General features: G+C 39.5%; 1 protein-coding gene across 6 annotated transcripts; it reads right to left on the bottom strand.

Moving 5' to 3' along the window:
* Positions 1 to 1897: 1897 nt before the first annotated feature.
* LOC124023130 (gastrula zinc finger protein XlCGF17.1-like) lies at positions 1898 to 21268 on the bottom strand. Of its 6 annotated transcripts, none has more exons than XM_046337663.1 (4): positions 21019 to 21268; positions 7524 to 7646; positions 6845 to 6908; positions 1898 to 2699 (listed from the first exon to the last, which is right to left on the bottom strand). In XM_046337663.1, the coding sequence occupies exons 1-4, from the start codon at positions 21119 to 21121 to the stop codon at positions 2579 to 2581; spliced, it is 411 nt and encodes a 136-aa protein (XP_046193619.1). In that variant the 5' UTR covers positions 21122 to 21268; the 3' UTR covers positions 1898 to 2578. The 6 variants fall into 6 exon arrangements, with proteins under 6 accessions (XP_046193619.1, XP_046193620.1, XP_046193616.1 ...); XM_046337664.1 differs by having other exon boundaries at positions 6825 to 6908; XM_046337660.1 differs by lacking the exon at positions 1898 to 2699 and adding an exon at positions 5420 to 6070 and having other exon boundaries at positions 6155 to 6908.
* Between the last annotated feature and the right edge of the window lie 1805 nt (positions 21269 to 23073).

The following is a 23073-nucleotide window of genomic DNA, read 5'->3' on the forward strand; positions in this document are numbered from 1 at the left end:
AATCTGTTTGACAGCTGGTGAATAACGATGTCAAGGTTTGCATTAAAGACGTTGACTCTAAAACTACTCTCCCCATCAGTCGCTCGTCCTCACATAGCTCATCAAAATGACGCCTCGCCTTCCTTGCCTTGTCTTCAAATGCCTTCTGAGCACCCCATTTGTCGGCAAGGGTCTTTGCAGTGACTTTGGCCTTCTCAAAATCATGTCGGAATCCGGACAGGACCTCTACAATGTCCTTGAGTAGTCTAACTGCCCTGTGCAGGTCTGCATCTTTGGCCTGTAGCATTTTGGAGACGACGTTCACACTTTCTAAAACCTCAGTCTGCAGAACGACTAACATTTAAGTGCTGCTGCATCATCCATCTCGTCCTTCTTGTCACTTAAAAGCACAATGTTGGTGAGGTCCTTCATTACGTGCTGCTGGTGATGATAAACCTACATCCTCTTCTGGTCCTGCTACATTGCTTGTGCTAGCAATGGCTGCACTTGAACTGCATTTGAATCGAACTGCATTTGAATCTAATTTAACACATTTTGAAACCTCCTTTGCTTTCTCATTTTTGATCCTTGCTCTTTTGGGCTTCACTTTTGTGTTGATACATTGCTGATTTTTAAATCCGTAATTTTCTATTCTCGACATTCTCTCAAATTGTTTTGCACCTGTTGTCTCTTGATAGCTAGCTCAACTGTTGCTTAAAAGGATCACAGAAACAACAAAGCTTTGGAGAGTATTTGCACAATGAATCCCAGAATGCATTTCATTATCAACCTGTTAGGGCTCATGCGAATTTTTGCAGCTTTTTGTTAATCGCGCAACATTTCAGCGCCCTGCTACTCATGCCAGGAATATAGTATATGCATATGATTAGTATGTGTGGATAGAAAACACTAAGACGTTTAAAAAACTGGTTAAATCACGGCTGTGACTATAACAGAACGTGCGTTTCATCGAAAAGTGCAGGAAAATCTGATCACTGAAAATGGGAAAATATATCCATGCGCCACTTCAACCAATTGTTAAACTTGAACCACATTAAATGGGGCTGAGGTTGCAATACCTACAGCTTCCACACGATGTCAACAGTCTTGTCATTTGTCTCGGATTTGTTTCTTGGTCAAACCGACACAAGGCAGCGCATTTTTTCCGGTCTCCGACCGGATGTTTTGGTTGAGGAATATTTGGACACGATATCAGGACGTGGAGCTATTGAATACACATCGCCCCGTGATCATTTTGATAGATTATTAACGTTTACTAATACCTAAAGTTGCATTACAAAAGTATTTCGAAGTGTTTTGTGAAAGTTTATCGTCGACTTTTTTTATTTTAAAAAATGACGTTGCGTTATCAAACTCAGTTTTTTCCTTGATTACACAGTCTTCATAGATCGATATCTAGGCTATATATGGACCGATTTAATTGGAAAAAAAAGACCCAATAGTGATGTTTATGGGACATCTAGGAGTGCCAAGAAAGAAGCTCGTCAAAGGTAATGAATGTTTTATATTTTATTTCTGCGTTTTGGGTAGCGCCGGCTACCGCAAATATGTCGTGTTATGTGACGTTGCAGTATTTTGGGGGTACATGCTATCAGATAATAGCTTCTCATGCTTTCGCCGAAAAGCATTTTACAAATTTGACTTGGTGGATAGATTCACAACGAGTGTAGCTTTAATTCACTACCTTGAATGTGTATTTTAATGAAAGTTTAATGAAAGTTTGAGTTTTATAAAAAACTATAGGTGGCGCTCTGAAATTCCGCTGAGTGATGTTCCTGCATGGGAACTGTATTCTGCGTCATCCTTAAAACATGGTATTGAAAGTATTAAATAAAATGATTTATTTAGCAAATTAATTAGATTTGTCATCAATACACTAAAATATCATGCTGACTTACAATAGGCCTGTCCCTCTGGCCAGGGTAAACAAAGTAGTAATGTTGTGTATTGTATATACATTTTTTCACTTCAAAAAGTTTATTTCATTTAATTATACACAAAAGAAAAGCAGCTGCCCATAAATTCATGTACAAACATTTTTCATCGCTTTGTCAATTAGCAGATGTTCTTATCCAGAGAATTTACAGGACAAAAAAGGGTCAATTGCCTTGCTCAAGGGCACAATTACATATTTTTCACCGAGTCGGCTCGGGATTCAAACCAGCGACCTTTCAGTTACTGGCCCAACACTCTTAACCGCTAGGCTACCAGCCGCCAGATCAATTCACAAACACACAGTTATTCAAATACATTCATCTTCAATGACTAAAATAATGAATCTAGTATTAAAATACAATTTAATAAACACAAGTAGTCGATTAGCCTGTTTATCATTAAACAAAGTTGTTTAGTAATATAAAATAATCTACCCAAACTAATGCTAAAAACTGATCATCGCACCATCTTTTCTGATATACACAGAGTACAAAACATCAGGAACACCTTCCTAATATTGAGTTGCACCCCCCCTTTGTCCTCAGAACATCCTCAATTCGTCGGGGCATGGACTGTCCAAGGTGTTGAGAACATTCCACAGGGATGCTGGCCCATGTTGACTCCAATGCTTCCTACAATCGTGTCAAGTTGGCTGAGAGTGGATCACTACTCTGAATAGCTCGTTCCATCTCCTCTCACAGTGAGCTGAATTCTCTGTAATGTTCTTGGAACCATTCCTGGACAAGTCTTGGGGCATAATCCTGCTGAAAGAATCCATTTGCAGATGGATACACTGCTGACATGAAGGGATGCACCTGATTGACAATGATGTTTAGATATCATGTGGCATTCAAACATTGTTAAACTTTTATCAAGGGGCCCAATGTGAGCCCTGAAAACACACCACCAGCCTGAAATGCTGACACACGGCATGGATGCAGGCAGTGGTGTAAAGTACTGAAGTAAAAATTATTTAAAGAACTACTTCAGTCGATTTTTGGGGGTATTGTTATTTCACTTGGCTATTTATATTTTTGACCACTTTTATTTCACTACATTCCTGAAGACAATTATGTACTTTTTACTCCATACATTTTCCCTGACACACAAAAGTACTCGTTATATTTTTTTTATGATTAGCAGTACAGAAAATGGTCCAATTCACGCACTTATCAAGATAACATCCCTAGTCATCCCTACTGCCTCTGATCTGGTGAACTCACTAAACACACAACTGCTTCATTTTAAAATGATGTCAGTGATGTAGTGTGCCCCTGGCTTTAAAAAATATATATTTTATTTTTTTACCTTTATTTAACTAGGCAAGTCAGTTAAGAACAAATTCTTATTTTCAATGACGGCCTAGGAACAGTGGGTTAACTGCCTGTTCAGGGGCAGAACGACAGATTTGTACCTTGTCAGCTCGGGGATTTGAACTTGCAACCTTTCGGTTACTAGTCCAATGCTCTAACCACTAGGCTACACTGCCGCCCCACTCCATAATATTTTTTTAAACAAGACGATTGTGCGGTCTGGTTTGCTTAAACCCTCAAGGATCGTACCCTTTAAAATGTGTCTAAAATGACATACCTAAATCTAACTGCCTGTAGCTCAGGACCTGAAGCAAGGATATGCATATTCTTGATACCATTTGAAAGGAAGTTTGTGGAAATTAATGTAGGAGAATAACACATTAGATCTGGTAAAAGATAAAACAACAAAAAAAGAGTATTTTTCATCTTTGAAATGCAAGAGAAAGGCCATACTTTCAGATAGGAGTCTAGGCGTCATTTAGATTTTGGCCACCAGGTTGCATCAGTGTGTGCTCAGTTTGACTGATCCAGTGAAGAATTACATTACTGCACTGTTTCAAGTAGAGGTCGACCGATTATGATTTCCCAACGCCGATTATTGGAGGACCAAAAAAAAGCCAATAAGGATTAATCGGCCGATTTTTAAAAATGTATTTGTAATATTGACAATTACAACAATACTGAATTAACACTTATTTGAACTTAATATAATACATCAATAAAATCAATTTAGCCTCAAACAAATAATGAAACATGTTCAATTTGGTTTAAATAATGCAAAAACAAAGTGTTGGAGAAGAAAGTAAAAGTGCAATATGTGCCATGTAAGAAAGCTAACGTTTAAGTTCCTTGCTCAGAACATGAGAACATATGAAAGCTGGGTGGTTCCTTTTAACATGAGTCTTCAATATTCCCAGGTAAGACATTTTAGGTTGTAGTTATTATAGGACTATTTCTCTCTATACCATTTGTATTTCATGTTCTTATAGGCATTTTAGTATTGCCAGTGTAACAGTATAGCTTCCGTCCCTCTCCTTGCTCCTCCCTGGGCTCGAACCAGGAACACAACAACAGCCACCCTCGAAGCAGCATTTGCCATGCAGAGCAAGGGGAACAACCACTCCAAGTCTCAGAGCGAGTGACGTTTGAAATGCTATTAGCGCGCACCCGCTATCTAGCTAGCCATTTCACATCGGTTACACCAGCCTCCTCTCGGGAGTTGATAGGCTTGAAGTCATAAACAGCGCAATGCTTGATGCACAACGAAGAGCTGCTGGCAAAACACACAAAAGTGCTGTTTGAATGAATGCTTACGGGCCTGCTGCTGCCTACCACCGAGCAGTCACACTGCTCTATCAAATCATAGACTTAGTTCTAACATAACACACAGAAATACGAGCCTTGGGTCATTAATATGGTCGAATCCGGAAACTATCATCTTGAAAACAAGAGGTGTATTCTTTCAGTGAAATACAGAACCTTTCCGTATTTTATCTAAGGGGTGAGATCCATTAGTCTAAATATTCCTCTTACATTTGCACAGCCTTCAATGTTTTGTCATAATTCGGGCAAATTAGGCGGCCCAAACTGTTGCATATACAGTGACTGCGTGCAATGAACGCGAGAGAAGTGACACAATTTCACCTGGTTAATATTGCCTGCTAACCTGGATTTCTTTTAGCTAAATATGCAGGTTTAAAAATATATACTTCTGTGTATTGATTTTAAGAAAGGCATTGATGTTCATGTTTAGGTACACATTGGAGCAACGATACGCACCGCATCGATTATATGCAACGCAGGACAAGCTAGATAAACTAGTAATATCATCAACCATGTGTAGTTAACTATTGATTATGATTGTTTTTTATATGATAAGTGTAATGCTAGCTAGCAACTTACCTTGGCTTACTTAATTTGCGTAACAGCCAGCCTCCTCGTGGAGTGCAATGAGAGGCTGGTGGTTAGAGCATTGGACTTAGTTAACTGTAAGGTTGCAAGATTGAATCTCCTGAGCTGACAAGGTGAAAATCTGTCATTCTGCCCCTGAATTAGGCAGTTAACCCACCGTTCGTAGGCCGTCATTGAAAATAAGAATATGTTCTTAACTGACTTGCCTAGTTAAATAAAGGTGTAAAAAAATATCTAAAAAAAAACGTAGAACCAGTTCCTACATTTGAACATAAAAATGTATTTTATTAGAGGAAACTACGCTACATTTGATCTCTGGGACCCTCAGGATGACATATCAGAGCAAGATGACTGAATGAAAATACATTATTTACCTTCAGAGGTGAATGTATCAAATCATTTGCGCAATAAGTTTGTTGTTGTGCACTCTCTTCAAACAATAGCATGGTCTTTTTTCACTGTATTAGCTACTGTTAATTGGACACTGCAGATAGATAAACAATAATTTAAGCTTTCTGCACATATAAGATATGTCTATGTCCCGGAAAGATGGCTGTTGTATACAACGTCAATCTAGTCAGACTAGCACACCTTAGCTACAACCGTCCCAGTTTAGGGACATCCATCCCGTAGGGGTAATTTAAGGAATTGGAAATTATGCATACTTTTACTTTTGATAATTTAAGTGTATTTACAACCAAATACTTTTCCTCAAGTAGTATTTTACTTGGTGACTATCACTTGAGTTACTCTTGCCACATTAAGAGCAAAAATAAGGTTACCTCTTGACCTTTCAGCTCAGCTGTTGTTTAAAAAAAATTCTACAGTCAGGTCAGTGGTTAGGCTTGTCTCCTCTATGTACACGTTCATGTGTTTTTAAGAGACCTATTCGAGAGAAACTCTTCCCGCAGTCAGAGCAGGAGTAAGGCTTCTCTCCTGTGTGTGTTCTCTGGTGAACTTTTAGTTCAGTTGATGTTATGAAGCATTTTACACAGCCAGAGCAGGAGTACGGCTTCACTCCTGTATGTATATGTTCATGTCTTTTCAAGTGGGCCAGTTGAGAAAAAATATGTCCACAGTCAAAGCAGGAATAAGGCTTCACTCCTGTATGTATACGTTCATGTATTTTTAAGAAAGCCAATTGAGAGAAAGTCTTCCCGCAGTCAGAGCAGGAGTAAGGCTTCTCTCCTGTGTGTGTTCTCTGATGAAGTTTTAGCTCAGTTGATGTTATGAAGCATTTTACACAGTCAGAGCAGGAATAAGGCTTCACTCCTGTATGTGTATGTTTATGTCTTTTCAAGTGGCCCAGTTGAGAGAACATCTTTCCACAGTCAGAGCAGGAGTAAGGCTTCTCTCCGGTATGTATACGTTGGTGTGTTTGTAAGGCATCGAGTCGAGAGAAACTCACCCCACAGTCAGAGCAGGAGTAAGGCTTCTCTCCTGTATGTATACGTTTGTGTATTTTTAAGAAAGCCAATTGAGAGAAACTCTTCCTGCAGTCAGAGCAGGAGAAAGGCTTCTCTCCTGTGTGTGCTCTCTGAGGAACTGTCAGAGCCCCTGATGTTGTGCATCTTTTCCCAGAGTCAGTGAAGGAATACAGATTCTCTCCTGTGTGTATTTTTATGTGTATTTTTAGCTTTGATAGTAATGGGAAGATCTCTTTACAATGTGGGCAGTGGTGAGACCTCTTAGCTCTGTGATCTTCCTGCTGTTGCTCTCTGGATGTAGAGAATGTCTCAACATGGTCTCCTGTGTGAACAACATCAGAAGAACCAGTCAGTTGGAGTGGTATACATGTCAATCAAATGTATATTATGAAGCCCATTTTACATCATCAGCTGTCACAAAGTGCTTTATAGAAACCCGGCCTATAATTCCCAAAGAGCAAGCAATGCAGATATAGAAGCACAGTGGCCAGGAAAAACTCCAGAAAGAGCAGGAACCTTGGAAGAAACAGAGAGGAACCAGGCCCAAAGGGGTGACATATGTATTCATATCAGTAGGCTGTACAACACAAAAGGGGAATGAAACAATTATAAAAGTGGGTAAGAGTTGAAAGCTAAAAAGGGGGTGTGTCATCCTTCAATCACTATCACAAGGGTTAGTAACTACAGACTCATTTCATCGAACTTTAAAACACTGGCAGATTGTCTACTTCACTTCTTTAGTCTACTCTCAGATAGCCCAGTAAATAAAACAAATGCAGACAATACTGGTGTCAAACCATGCAAGTCTGAGTAGCATGAAATAACATCTACCTTCTCATTGAAACAGTTAATCATGAAACAGTTCTACTGCACATTTTCATGCACAGTGGAAAGTTGGAATGAAACACAAACTTAGTCAGAGAGAACCTGCTCTTACCATGAGAAACAGGTTCCCCAATCTTCTCCTCCGCTTCTTCATCTTTAATGTCAACATTCAGCTCCAGTGTTTGACTGCAGTCTTCCAGCTTCACTGATGTTCCCAGATGTAATTCTAGTCGTCCTGTAGTAACAATGAGAGACAGACAAAAAGTTAGAAATTGACGGAACAGTCAAGACTTTCTTCTCTAAAAATATATTATATTTCTTCTTGTTCAATTATCTAATTCAGTGCTTGACTTGGACTGAAATAGGTGCAGGTACTGTTTATATTTAGGTTCAATAGCTTCACAACACAGTTGAGCTAATATTCTATAAGAGGTACATGAACTCAAACAGTAGAAATTTGAGGTGAGCTCCTGTCCAAGTCAAGCACTGATCTCATTACAATAGATCTGGTAGCTAAGCATTGACAACAAAACATGAATCAATTCACATTAGAAAGGACACACTTTAAAATTAGGCCACACAAACGTAAGTGAACTTAACCAAAAGTAGATGTCCTAAATTCACAAATGACAAAAACGATTTAGTACAAGGTTGCAGTATGTTTTAGGCAGCACTATGTACTATTTTCCTGAATAACCTGGTCTCTACTGTATAACCACATCAAAAAATAGTATTTCCCGTTCATAGAAACATTTACAGATAAATATGGAAACAACTGTGTCTGAATTTTACTACACATGATAATAATTTCATTCAGCTTCAAAACTGTAGTGCGATCGTGAAATTGTCTCTCTGCATCTGCACTGCAATCCGTTGACGCAGACAGTGGGCACGCCCTGTTACCAGCCCACGGATTTCACACAAACCAATGACATGCCAAATGAACTCAAATCCCAAATAATTAATTTATTAAAATTACCATGAAGAAATTATGTACATCCATTCAGGCAAACCTAAAGTTTCTGTGTGACTTAAAATAGTTTATCACATTCACTTGGTTTGACACAAAAACAACAAACCTTTACCAAACGTGATAATATCTTAATGGGTTTGTTACCTAGCATGGAATGACATGTTCTTTTGTTATTAAGCAGAGCAAGGAAAACAACCACTCCAAGGCTCAGAGCGAGTGATGTTTGAAATGCTATTAGCGCTCGCTAACTAGCCAGCCATTTCACTTCGGTTACACCAGCCTCATCTCGGGGGTTGATAGGTTTGAAGTCATAAACAGCGCAATGCTTGACGCACAACGAAGAGCTGCTGGCAAAACACACGAAAGTGCTGTTTGAATGAATGTTTACGCACCTGCTTCTGCCTACCACCGCTCAGTCAGATACTTAGATACTTGTATGCTCAGTCAGATTATATGCAACACAGGACATGCTAGATAATATCTAGTAATATCAACCATGTGTCCTTGGGGAGTGCAACGAGAGAGAGGCAGGTCGTTATTGCATTGGACGAGTTAACTGTAAGGTTGCAAATTTGGATCCCCCAAGCTGACAAGGTGAAAATCTGTCTTTCTGCCCCCGAACAGGCAGTTAACCCACCGTTCCTAGGCGTCATTGAAAATAAGAATGTGTTCTTAACTGATTTGCCTAGTTCAATAAAGATTAAATAAAGGTGTAAAAACATTTTTTTAAATAAATAACAAAAATATTTAAAACAATTATAAAACTTTTTTTTTTTTAAATAGGCAAATCGGCACCCAAAAATACAGATTTCCGATTGTTATGAAAACTTGAAATCGGCCCTAATTATTCGGCCATTCCAATTAACCTGTCGACCCCTAATGTCTACAATGATGCTTATTAGCATTTTATAATCTGAGAGGAAATAGAGACTAATATATTGGTAAGTCACCTAGTCCGAGATAAATTTCCATGGTTATCAAAACGTCACGCCAGGGTAAGCTTACACGAAACACAGCCCTTACTTTTTTGTTTCTAAAAATCACTGAAAAATTATTGGAACTATTTCCATTTTTCCCCCGAAACGGAAATATCACATTTACATAAATAGTCAGAACCTTTACTTTACTCCATACTTTGATGAAGCACCGTTGGCAGTGATTACAGCCTTGAGTCTTCTTGGGTATGACGCTTCAAGCTTGGCATACCTGTTATGGGGAGGTTCTCCCATTCTTCTCTGTAGACGTGTCGCCACACAGCTATTTTCATATCTCTCCAAGGATATTTGATTGGTTTCAAGTCTGGGCTCTGGCAGGGCCACCCAAGGACATTCAGAGACTTGTCCCGAAGACACTCCTGTGGTGTCTTAGCTTTGTGTTTAGGGTAGTTGGAAGGTGAACAGTCACCCCCATTGTGAGGTCCTGAGTGTTCTGGAGCAGGTTTTCATAAAGGATCTATCTGTACTTTGTTGTACTTTCCAACTAGTCTCCCAGTCCCTGCCGCTGAAAAACATCCCCACAGCATGCTGCTGCCACCACCATGCTTCACTGTAGGGATGGTGCCAGGTTTCCTCCAGGCGTGATGCTTGACATTAAGGCCAAAGAGTTCAATCTTGGTTTTATCAGACCAGAGAATCTAGTTTCTCATGATCGGAGTCCTTTCGGTGTCTTTTGGCAAACTCCAAGCAGGTTGTCATGAGCCTTTTACTGAAGAGTGGCTTCCATCTGGGCAGTCTGCCATAAAGGCATGATTAGCGGAGTGCTGCAGAGATAGTTGTCCTTCTGGAAGGTTCTCCCTTCGCCACAGAGGAGCTCTGGAGCTTTGTCAGAGTGAGCATCGGCCGGCTTCTTGGTCACCTCCCTGACCAAGGCCCTTCTCCACTGATGTCTCAGTTTGGCCGGGAGTCCAGCTTCCTAAAAAGTCTTGGTGGTTCCAAACTTCTTCCATTTAAGAATGATGGAGGCCTTTCAAATCATATCCTTGGACTAATATGATTGACACTCACATGCAAAGGAACTTTGGGTAACGTGGCACATATTCAATGGCATCTTTTCCTCATGGAGGCTGTTCATTTCTGATCTGTGATATTTTATTGGTTTGTAACCGTATCATGGTATACTATGTTAACACTATGTGGGAGGGCCACTTTGTTACTTGGTAGCTACTAGCAAAAGACCCTGTGTTGTGGATCATCTACAACTATTTTGGACTGTCCATACTGTAACGTTGGTCTCAGGCTTCACTAACTAGCGTTACTGTTATAGGTGGAGCTATTCTTTCCTACTTTTCAAACAAATACTGTAATATTTCACATATCTTGCTAGATATGTATCTTGTTGTGATATTTCACATAACTAGTATGTGCTTTGAAAGCCTTCCATCTGGTACTCGATGACGTTTGGTCAGTGTTCAATGTAAAATAAACATCGATATGCACTCTAAGGTAATGTAAGAAATTTGGGTCCTGTAACCATCTGGGATGCAAATGCCATCTAGGAGGATCCTTTTACTAGTTTTGTATCCCTGTAGAATAATGACACAGGGGAATGGTCACTCAGAACAATAATATCATATCCACTTCCTGCTACATTGGGAAGCAATGAGCAAGAAACTAAAAAGTAGTCTGTACGAGAAAATTATTTAAAATGTTGACGAGTAACAGGAATACTCCCTTTTACTCGGGTTCTGAATCCTCCAAGGTTCACATAGATTTAAGTCCTTAATGAAAAGATGTAACTTATTTCGACTCAGGAGCAATTAAAATCCCCTGCCATTAGGACTTTACCAGGAAGGCAGGTAACTAGACTAATTCATTCTCAGTTACTCTAATATCTAAATAAACGATAATACTTCATACGGCGTCTAGTATGTTCAATAGGAAAGGAAAATTACGAAGAGCGCGCCCTCGTTCACGCGGGCAAAGAGACTAATTTTCTCTTAGTGCTCCCCATGGATAAACAACCATTACTCGTTTGTTTTTCAAAAAACAAGCCTGAAACTATGTATAAATACGGTTGACATCTAGTGGAAGCAATAACATCCTCCACTCACTATCACAAGGGTTAGAAACTACACACTCATTTCATAGAACTTTAAAACACTGGCGGTTTGTCTACTTCATTTCATCAGTCTACTCTGAACACTCCAGACAGCCCAGTTAATAAAACAAATGCTGGAAATACTGGTGTCAAACCATGCAAGTCTCAGTAGCATGAAATAACATCTACCTTCTCATTGAAACAGTTCATCATGAAACAGTTCTACTGCAACTTTTCATACACAGTGGGAAGTTGGAATGAAAAACACAAACTTAGTTAGTTAGAACCTGCTCTTACCATGAGAAACAGATGTCCCAATCTTCTCCTCCTCTTCTTCATCTTTAATGTTGACATTCAGCTCCAGTGTTTGACTGCAGTCTTCCAGCTTCACTGATGTCATCTCTGATTCCTGGGCTCCACTGTCACAATCAGGAACCAGTGACTGTAGGTTTGGACTCAGTGCAGAAGGAGAGAGGAGGGCTGGGTTTGTCCTCACTGTTGATGTTACCGACTTAAATGTAAATGTAATACCTGAGTCGGCAAGTACCAGAGGAGAAACAGACACAAAAGTTGTGTATTCAAAGTCCTGGCGCTTTCTTTATTCACTATTAAATATATTTGATTTTTCTTGGTCAATTATCTAATTCAGTGCTCGACTTGGACTGAAATAGTTGCCGATACTCATTTTGTGTGCTGGTACTGTTTATATTTAGATGCAGGAGCTTCATAATACATTTGAGCTAAAACTTAACCTGTAGTAGATAAATGCATAAAAGACTCAAAACCATTTAATACAAGGTTACAGTTTGTTTTAGGCATCACTATGTACTATTTTCCTTAACCTTCTTCACGGTATTATTTCAATCAAAAAACAATTGTATTTCATATAGAAATACATAGACAGACAAACTGAATGTGTCAATATTCTACACATGTAGAAACTGATAATCATTACATTTAAGGTCACACTACTGTTTTGAAGCTGAAATGGTCTCTGCTGCATCCACACTGTCTGCACTGAAGTCCGTTGACGCAGACCGAGTGGGAGCCGCCATTTTACCAGCTTGTGAATTGTTCCTTCCATGGAGATCTACGGACAATTCCTTCAACCTCATGGCTTGGTTTTTGCTCTGACAGGGATGGGCGATGTGGCTAAAATATCACACCATGGCATTTTTCATATTTTTGACGGTATTTTATGTTTTTGATTAATAAAAGTTCCACATTTGCTTTATGAGTAGTGCGTGACCCCAGGGTGGCAACACTTATATTCTAAATTAATTCAATGGGTCTTTCTCAATTCTGATTGTTTTATACTGTTCAATTCAACTTCAACCTAAAACAATTCCCTGCACTCATTTGAGGTCATTTACACACTGCCACGATATGGGCAAAAATACTAGGGCTTATTATTAACCAAATGTTGCAATTTAGATCAAAACACCAAGGTGAACTTTTGGAATCATGGAAATAGAACGATTATTCTAATTCTATAGTTAGAATATAAATAATGGGCACTTCTACCTTCTCATTGAAACAGTTCATCATGAAACAGTTCTACTGAAACTTTTCATACACAGTGGGAAGTTGGGATGAAACAAACTTAGAACCTGCTTTTACCATGAGAAACAGGTTTCCCAATCTTCTCCTCCTCTTCTTCATCTTTAATGTTGACATTCAGCTCCAGTGTTTGACTGCAGTCCTCCAGCTTCACTGATGCCATCTCTGGACCCTGCAGTGCAAACTGGGCTCCACTGTCACAATCAGGACCCAGTGACTGTAGGTTTGGAGTCAGTGCAGAAGGAGAGAGGAGGGCTGGGTTTGTCCTCACTGTTGATGTTACTAGCCTCATATCTGAGTCAGCAAGTAGTAGAAGAGAAACAGACATACATTATTGTCTTGCCAGTTCTGGCACCCTCTTTATTCTCTAAAAATATATTATATTTCTTTTGTTCAATTATCTAATTCAGTGCTTGACTTGGACTGAAATAGGTGCCAGTACTGTTTATATTTAGGTGCAGGAGCTCCACAACACTGTTAAGCTAATATTCTATAAGAGGAACATGTGCTCAAACAGTAGACATTTGGAGGTGAACTCTTGTCCAAGTCAAGAACTGATCTCATTTCAATAGATCAGGTAGGTAAGCATTGACAAGAAAACATTGATGCATTAATATTAGACACAAAGGACACACAACGTAAGATCACTTAATATATAGATGTCCTAAATTCACATAAAATTACTCAAAAACCATGAAGTACAAGGTTAGTTTGTTTCAAGCATCACTATGTATTATTTTCCTGAAGAACCGCGCGTCTTCGTTGTTTCAATCAAAAACCAGCAGTATTTCCGTTCACACCATACTGAAATGTATAGATAAAGATAGAAACAACTGCATGTGTCTGAATATTAGTACACATGTAGAAAACTACAATCATTACATTCAGCTTCAAAACAGTTGCGCAACCGTAACATTGTCTGCACTTTGGTCCGTTGACTCAGTCCGAGTCGGCGCCGCCATTTTCACAGCCTGTGAATTTTACACAAAACCGATAACATGCAGCTCGGAAATCTCATTTTTTAAAATTCTTTATTATTGTTAACCTGAGCAGAATATGTAAATCCACTAAAACAAACCCAACGTCTCTAGTTACGTGACTTGCAAAATAGTTTTAACGTCACCACGTTCTCCACTCGGTTTGACACAAAAATAACACATCAAAACTTTACCAAACGTGATAATAATTTAATGGATTTGTTACCGAGCATGGAATGACATGTTCTTTCGACATTAGAAAGTTTAAACGTGCTATTACGTACCTGTAGTAATAAAATGAAACGGGCACAAAAGTTACCTTCTTGACTGCACAGTTCTGGCGCTTTTTTTTTATTATTCTGAAGAATGGTGAGTGCCTGTGGGGAACTTCCTGTTCCCCCACTAACACCGTCCGTGCATTTCGGGAACCTTGGGTTGGCCCTACCCCCATTACATGAGAAGGGGGTAGCTGTAGCTGCTGCTCCTCCTCCTTCTCTGGGACACTTCTCCTTTGCATAGTGTTGATCAAGCTGTCGATTGTGGCCTGTGGAATGTTGTCCCACCCCAGCTAGCACAGTGGATCTGGGCGGATTCCGGCTGTGTGTCGGGGCACTCCGCTGAGAGTCAGACTCCGCCGACATCATGTGACCTGAGGATGCGGGGATTGAGCTCGGGCCGAATCCGGTGTGAGTTATCTGGCCCAAATGTATTACTTGGGGCTCGGGACGATTGGGGCTACTCTCTGGCAGATGATTACACGGGCGCCTGTATATAATTAACATTTCATTATTTATTTATTTGTCCATATTTTTTTAATTGTTTCCGTGATAAAAAAAATACAATTAACTTTTAAATTAAATTATTTTAGAGTCCGGTTTAAGTTGTATTTTAGTATTTTGATACTTTGTACATGGCAACTGATAAGCATTTAACACAGCAGTCGAGGTGCAGATCCACTAAGGATGAAACATTTTCTGGCGACAGTAGTCTGTGAAGTCTTGGAGGCCCAAAAACTTCTCAGCTGTAGATATAATTACGTCCAGGAAGCTTGGCGCCAGTGATGTACTAGGCCGTTCGCACTACCCTCTGCAGTGCTTTGTTGTTGGAGGCCGAGCATTTGCCATAACAGGCAATGATGCAATAGGGGGAATAGGTTTTGTCATGCCTGCTTCACGACTGTCTTGGTGTGCTTGGACCATGTTAGTTTGTTGGTGATGTGGACACCAAGGAATTTGAGGCTCTCAACCTGCTCAAAAATGAAATGCTAATTAGCTGCTAATGTGGCTATCATAAAGAACTACAAGTACAATGACAGCCTACCCTGGGCAAACCCTAATCCGAACGACACTGGGCCAATTGTGCTCTGCCCTATGGGACTCCCAATCACAGCCGGTTGTGATACAGCCTGGAATCAAACCAGGGTCTGTAGTGATGCCTCTAGCACTGAGATGCAGTGTCTTAGACCGCTGCCCCACTCAGGGTGGCATATTTGTAAAATCCCGGGAAAATATTCAACTGTAATGGTGACTGAAGGAATAGGCTGACAAAATATATGGATAATAGCCTATAATTTAGTCTGTCAAACAGGTATATGTAACAGTATTACTTAAGACCGTGGAGTTAGCATGCTAATATCAACATTTAGACATGACAACTGATTACCGAGTTACTGGGTTAGGGTTAAATATAAACATTCAGACATGAAAACTCACTACCGAGTTACTGGGTTAGGGTTAAATATCAACATTTAGACATGACAACTCACTACCGAGTTACTGGGTTAGGGTTAAATATCAACATTTAGACATGACAACTCACTACCGAGTTCCAAACTGCCACTGTCACAAGGGTTAGTAACTACCAAGGGTGAGAGAGAATTCATTTCAAGTAGTTCCAGTGAAATAAAATCTTAACGCTAGAGCATACGATGACATTCTAGATGATTCTGTGCTTCCAACTCTGTGGCAACAGTTTTGGGGAAGGCCCTTTCCTGTTTCAGCATGACAATGTACCCGCGCACAAAGCAAGATCCATACAGAAGTGGTTTGTTGAGATCGGTGTGGAAGAACTTGACTGGCCCGCACATTGCCCTGACCTTTACCCCATCGAACACCTTTGGGATGAATTGGAACAAATGGTCTGTTCTATATCTTCAATCAAATTAAACATGTACTACTGTGACATTAATGTTTCATGGTATTTTTCATCAGTTGTTTTCTATGAAATGTCATTTCCACCACACTCTGTAATTACCACCACACTGTGTCATTACCATCACACTACATATTGTTGTGGCAACGGTGTATTAAACTACAATTGATATTGATGACTTTTCCCATATGTGAACCTCATATGCTTGTTCTTAGGATAATATTTTACATTACTTTAGAAATTAAGATGTTGATGTGGTAAATACATGTTTCTGAGTATCATCAAGGCATACAGTGGGGGAAAAAAGTATTTAGTCAGCCACCAATTGTGCAAGTTCTCCCACTTAAAAATATGAGAGAGGCCTGTAATTTTCATCACAGGTACACTTCAACTATGACAGACAAAATGAGAAAAAAATCCAGAAAATCACATTGTAGGATTTAATGAATTTATTTACAAATTATGGTGGAAAATAAGTATTTGAAATATTCATTGTCTATATGAATTGAAATTATATTGTTGCCCACCAGTGGCCTCAGAAGAGGAAACAACGATACAATGTAGTCTAACCACATCTCTCTCAAACAGCACAAGATGTGATTCACTGTAGAAGCACTGGTCCTCTTACATTTTAATTCCAGGTTGCATATTACAATATTTAGGGGCATATCAGATGGTCTGTTCTGACCATAACAGTCACACCAAGCATAGGGTTGGTTGGTATAAGATTGAAATGGGTAAATAATGTACCTAGTAGTTACTTAGCCTGATAACATATCACTCCCAAAAGACATAAGCAGAAATGTAGCAGCCTAAACACCTAATCATTAGTGATCTGACATGCTGTATTACATGGAAACTGTAGGCTACTAACAACAGCTACATAGTCTAGTTTACTATGGTCCTGTCCCTCTGACCAGGGTAAACAAAGTGATCATGTTGTGTATTGTTTATACAGTATGTCACTTCAAACAGTTTATTTCATTTAATTATACACAAGAGAGAAAAAACTGTATATACAAACATTATTTTTCATTGCATTCTTGTCATTTAGCAGATGTTCTTATCCAGAGAGACTTACAGGAGAAATAAGAGTTAATTGCCTTGCTCAAGGGCACAATGACAGATTTTTACACCTAGTCGGCTCGGGATTCAAACAAGCAACCTTTCAGTTACTGGCCCAACACTCTTAACCGCTAGGCTACATGCCAACAGAACAATTGACTTCAATACAGTTATTCAAATAGATTCATCATCAATGACTACAATAATGAATCAAGTATTAAAGACAATTTAATAAACAAGCAGTAGATTCATAGTCTGTTAATCATTAAACAAAAGTTTAGTAATACAATAATACACCCATACCAATGCTAAAAACTGACCACCCCATCTTTATCTGATATACACTGTGTACAAAACATCAGGAACACCTTCCTAATATTGAGTTGCACCCCCAAGGTTTGTCCTCAGAACATCCTCAATTCATCGGTGCATAGACTGTCCAAGGTGTCTGAATAGCTTGTTCCATCTCCTCCCACAGATGAACAACTGGATTGAGATCTGGTGACTCGTCAGGCCACTGCAGTAAACTGAATTCACTGTCATGTTCTTGGAACCATTCCTGGACAAGCCTTGTGGCATAATCCTGCTGAAGAAAACTATTTGAAGATGGATACACTGCTGCAGTGAAGGGAGGCACCTGATATTCTTTAGATATCCTGTGGCATTCAAACATTGCTCATCTTTTATCAAGAGGCCCAATGTGTGGCCTGAAAACACACCCCAACCATCACACCACCAGCCTGCAATGCTGACACACGGCATGGATGCATGCAGTGGTGTAAAGTACTTAAGTAAAAATGATTTAAAGACCTACTTTAGTTGTATCTGTACTTTACTATTTATATATTTTGTTTGTTTTTAATTTGACCCCTTTTTTCAGAAACATTTCTTTAAATAACTAATTTAGCAGTTTCTGGGGCGTATCTGTACTTTACTATTTATATCATTGACAACTTTTTCACTACATTCCCAAAGAAAATAATGTACTTCTTACTCCATACATTTTCCCTGACATCCAAAATACCCCTTACATTTTTTATGACTAGCAGGACAGGAAATGGTCCAGTTCACACACTTATCAAGATAACATCCCTGGTCCTCCCCACTGCCTCTGATCTGGCGGACTCACTAAACACAAATGCTTCGTTTGTAAATGATGTCTGAGTGTTGGAGTCTGCTCCTGGCTTTCCGTACTATAAACATTTTTTAAAGACAAATGTGTCGTCTGGTTTGCTTAATTGAAGGAATTTGAAATTATTCATACTTTTACTTTTGATACATAAGTATATTAACAACCAAATACTTTTACTCAAGTAGTATTTTAATGGGTGACTCACTTTCACTTGAGTCATTTTCTATTAAGGTATCATTACTTTTACTCAAGTATGACAGTTAGGTACTTTTTCCACCATTTCCTCCCATCAGTATGAAACAGCAGGAACTGGGATTCATCAGACCAGGCAGTATGTTTCCAATTTTCCAGTGTCCAGTGTTTTCATTCCTTAGCCCACTGCAACAGCAGTTTGTTTTTTGTTGAAAGCTAATGAGGATCTATAATAAATACACAACAACTAGATCATTAAGGATCATAGCTTTCACCTGGGTTCAGCTGGTCAGTCTATGCCAAGGAAAGAACAGGTGTCGTTAATGTTTTGTACACTCAGTGCATGTTGTGTCTACTAGCTCAATCCCACAGAAAACTGCAGAGTGAAGCAGTACCACTCAGTTACCCATCAGACTCCACTGTGAGAAGCCTCACAAAGGATATTCAACCTTAAGGGCAAATCCAAGGTCATCTCAATATCTTTACAGTAGATGCTAACAACACTCACCAAAACTGTCAAGGTGTACACTGATCAGTAAAGTAAAGACAGGCTAACATTTTATAATGCTCCAATCCCTCTGCATTGTTCTCTCACAGTGAGAAACAACAGGATAACAATTGAGTGTTCTACACTTTCTTAATTTGATTCAATTCAACGTTGCCAATTATTTAATGACATGAGAATTAAGTGGAGTGTCTAATCTTAGCTGGTCTGAGAAAACTTCTCTCCTTTATGTATACATTGGTGTCTTTTTAAATGGCCCAATCTGTAGAATCTCTTCTCACAGTCAGTGCAGTGATAAGGCTTTTCTCCTGTGTGTACACGTTGATGTCGTTTTAAGTTGCACAGTAGAGAGAAACTCGCCGCACAGTCAGAGCAGGAGTAAGGCTTCTCTCCTGTGTGTATACTTTCATGTCGTTTTAAGTGGCACAGTACAGAGAAACTTGCCGCACAGTCAGAGCAGATGTAAGGCTTCTCTCCTGTGTGTGTTCTCTGATGAACTTTTAGCCTAGTTGATGTTGTGAAGCATTTTATACAATCAGAGCAGGAATAAGGCTTCTCTCCTGTGTGTGTTCTCTGATGAACTTTTAGCTCAGCTGATGTTGTGAAGCATTTTACACAGTCAGAGCAGGAGTAAGGCTTCTCTCCTGTATGTATATGTTTATGTGTTTTTAAGTGGCCCAGTCGAGAGAAACTTTTTCCACAGTCAGAGCAGGAGTAAGGCTTCTCTCCCGTATGTACATGTTTATGTGTTTTTAAGTGGCCCAGTCGAGAGAAACTTTTTCCACAGTCAGAGCAGGAGTAAGGCTTCTCTCCTGTGTGTATACGTTCATGTCGTTTTAAGTTGCACAGTAGAGAGAAACTCGCCTTACAGTCAGAGCAGGAGTAAAGCTTCTCTCCTGTGTGTCTACGTTCATGTCGTTTTAAGTTGCGCAGTAGAGAGAAACTCACCTTACAGTCAGAGCAGATGTAAGGCTTCTCTCCTGTGTGTGTTCTTTGATGAACTTTTAGCCTAGTTGATGTTGTGAAGCACTTTACACAGTCAGAGCAGGAGAACAGCTTCTCTCCTGTGTGCACTCTCTGATGAACTCTCAGAGCCTTGGATGTTGTGAAATTCTTCCCACCGTCAGTATAGGAATACCGATTCTCTCCTGTGTGTATTTTTAGGTGTACTTTCAGCTTTGATAGAAATGGGAAAATCTCCTCACAATGTGGGCAGGGGTGAGACCTCTTAGCTCTGTGATCTTCCTGCTGTTGCTCTCTAGATGTAGAGAATGTCTCAACATTGTCTCCTGTGTGAACAACATCAGAAGAACCAGTCAGTTGGTGTGATATACATGTCAATCACATGTATTTTATGTAGCCCTTATTACATCAGAAGTTGTCACAAAGTGCTTTACAGAAACCCAGCCTCAATCCCCAAAGAGCAAGCAACGCAGATGTAGAAACAAAGTGGCCACGAACCAGGCTCAAATGGGTGGCCAGTACTCTTCTGGCTGTACCGGGAGACATACATGTTCATATCAGTAGACAGCACAATAGAAAGGGGAACAGAACTATTCTAAAACTGGGTAAAAGCCATATCATCCTCCACTTACTATCAAAGGGTTAGTGACCAGGCTGTATCACATCTGGCCATGATTGGGAGTCCTATAGGGTGGCGCACAATTGGACCAGCGTTGTCCGGGTTTGGCCGGGGGTAGGCCGTCAATGTAACAAATAATTTGTTCTTAACTGACTTGCCTAGCTTTTTTTTTTTTAAAGACTCATTTCATAGAACTTTAAAACACTGGCAGATTGTCTACTTCACCACTTAGGTGTACTACTCTTTGAGCACTCCAGATATCCCAGTGAATAAAACAAATGCTGACAATACTGGTGTCAAACCATGCAAGTAGGAGTAGCATGAAGTAACATTACCTTCTCATTGAAACAGTTCATCATGAAACAGTTCTGCAACTTTTCATACACAGTGGGAAATTGGAATGAACAACATAGTTAGATAGAACCTGCTCTTACCATGAGAAACAGGTTTCCCAATCTTCTCCTCCACTTCTTCATCTTTAATGTTGACATTCAGCTCCAGTGTTTGACTGCAGTCTTCCAGCTTCACTGATGCCATCTCTGGATCCTGCAGTGCAAACTGGGCTCCACTGTCACAATCAGGACCCAGTGACTGTAGGTTTGGACTCAGTGTGGAAGGAGAGAGGCAGGCTGGGTTTGTCGTCACTGTTGACGTTACCGGCCTCAGACTTAATTCTAGTCCTGTAGTAACAATGAGAAACAGAAAAATGTTATTGTCTTGACAGTTCCGGCACTCTCTTTACTTCTATTAAAATATATTCTATTTTTTCTTGTGCAATTATCTAATTCAGTGCTTGACTTGGACTGAAATAGTTTGATACTCATTTTAGGTGGCGGGGTACTGTTTATATTTAGATGCAGGAGCTCCACAATACTGTAGAGCTAATATTCTATAAGAGGAACATGAGCTCAAGCAGTAGAACATTGAGGTGCTGGTACTCAGCTCCTGGTACTCAGCTCCAGTGAGCTCCTGTCCATCTCATTTCAATAGATCAGGTAAGTAAGCATTGACAACAAAACAAGAATTCATTCAAATTAGACAAAGTACACGCTACACAACGTAACTAAACTTAACCTATAGTAGATTTCTTGGATTTACATAAAGTAAAATAATTAATAATAAACAACTCAAAAACCATTCAGTACAAGGTTGCAGTATGTTTTAGGCAGCACTATGTACTATTTTTCCTGAATAACCCTGTCTTCACTGTATTATTTATATCAAAAACCAATATTAACATTTATAGACAGAGATAGAAACTGAATGTGTCTGAATATTAGTACACATGTAGGACTGATCATCATTACATTCAGCTTCAAAACAGTAGTGCGACCATGAAATTGCCACTCTTTGACGCAGACAGAGTGGGCGCCGACATTTTCCCAGCTCGTGAATTTTACACAAAACCAATAGCATGTAAAACGAACTCAGAAATCTCAAATAAATTGATTTGATTATTAAATTACCTTGAGAAAATTATGTACATCCACTCAGTTCCAAGATGGCGAAGCAGTCAGTCATCTTTGTCTTGGCCCATGTATATCTTTTTTTTCGCATTCTTTTTCATATTTTTCCTAAACCTCAACTTCAAATACTCTCCTTCAACCCGCCTCACCCAATGTGGTGTGGATCTGTTTTTATTCCTAAAGTATTTCTATTTACCTCAGAACTGGAATCCCTCAACTGAAGCTAACTAGCTAACTAGCTACCAGCTATCAGTCAGCTAACCACTGCTAGCGGTCAGCAGCTTACCTTTAGCTCGGACAGCTCACGCCAGTTCTTACGAGTTTCAAACCAGAGCAAACCGGACCTATTTTTCTCTCCATATCCTCCGGATTCCTACCAGCAAACTCTGAACCTTTTCATCTGGATCATCGCCGCTTGCTAACCAAATGTGTATACCGAGTATGTCCACATCTCCGTCAGACCATTTTATTGGTAAACTACTTATTGGTAAACTAAATTAGCATTTTTTAGTGATCCAATACGTAATATAGTACACTTATCATCATTTGGTTTGAATCCAGAGAGAAGAGCAAAAGTATCTAGATCCTCTATGAGGCCGTGGAGAGACTCTAATTGTGGTTTGAATCCAGAGAGAAGAGCAAAAGTATCTAGATCCGCTATGAGGCCGTGGAGAGACTAATTGTGGTTTGAATCCAGAGAGAAGAGCAACAGTATCTAGATCCTCTATGAGGCCGTGGAGAGACTAATTGTGGTTTTAAAAGAAAACATAAATCACCAGCATACTACAATGACACCTTAGTTTTTAAGCCACGGATTTTGTAATCCCTAAATATTATTGTTTCATCTAATCTTAACAGCTAACATTTCGATGGCAATAATAAATAGATATGCCGACAGTGTACAACCTTGTTTTATTCCTCTAAATAGTTTAAAACTATGAGATGTAGCCATTATTTACTATTTTACACCTAGGGTTACTATACATAACTTTCCCAAAACTGAGATTTCCCAAAACTGAAATA

Source organism: Oncorhynchus gorbuscha, unplaced genomic scaffold (assembly GCF_021184085.1).
Source record: "Oncorhynchus gorbuscha isolate QuinsamMale2020 ecotype Even-year unplaced genomic scaffold, OgorEven_v1.0 Un_scaffold_1496, whole genome shotgun sequence".
In the NCBI taxonomy this organism is placed as follows: Eukaryota; Metazoa; Chordata; class Actinopteri; order Salmoniformes; family Salmonidae; genus Oncorhynchus; species Oncorhynchus gorbuscha.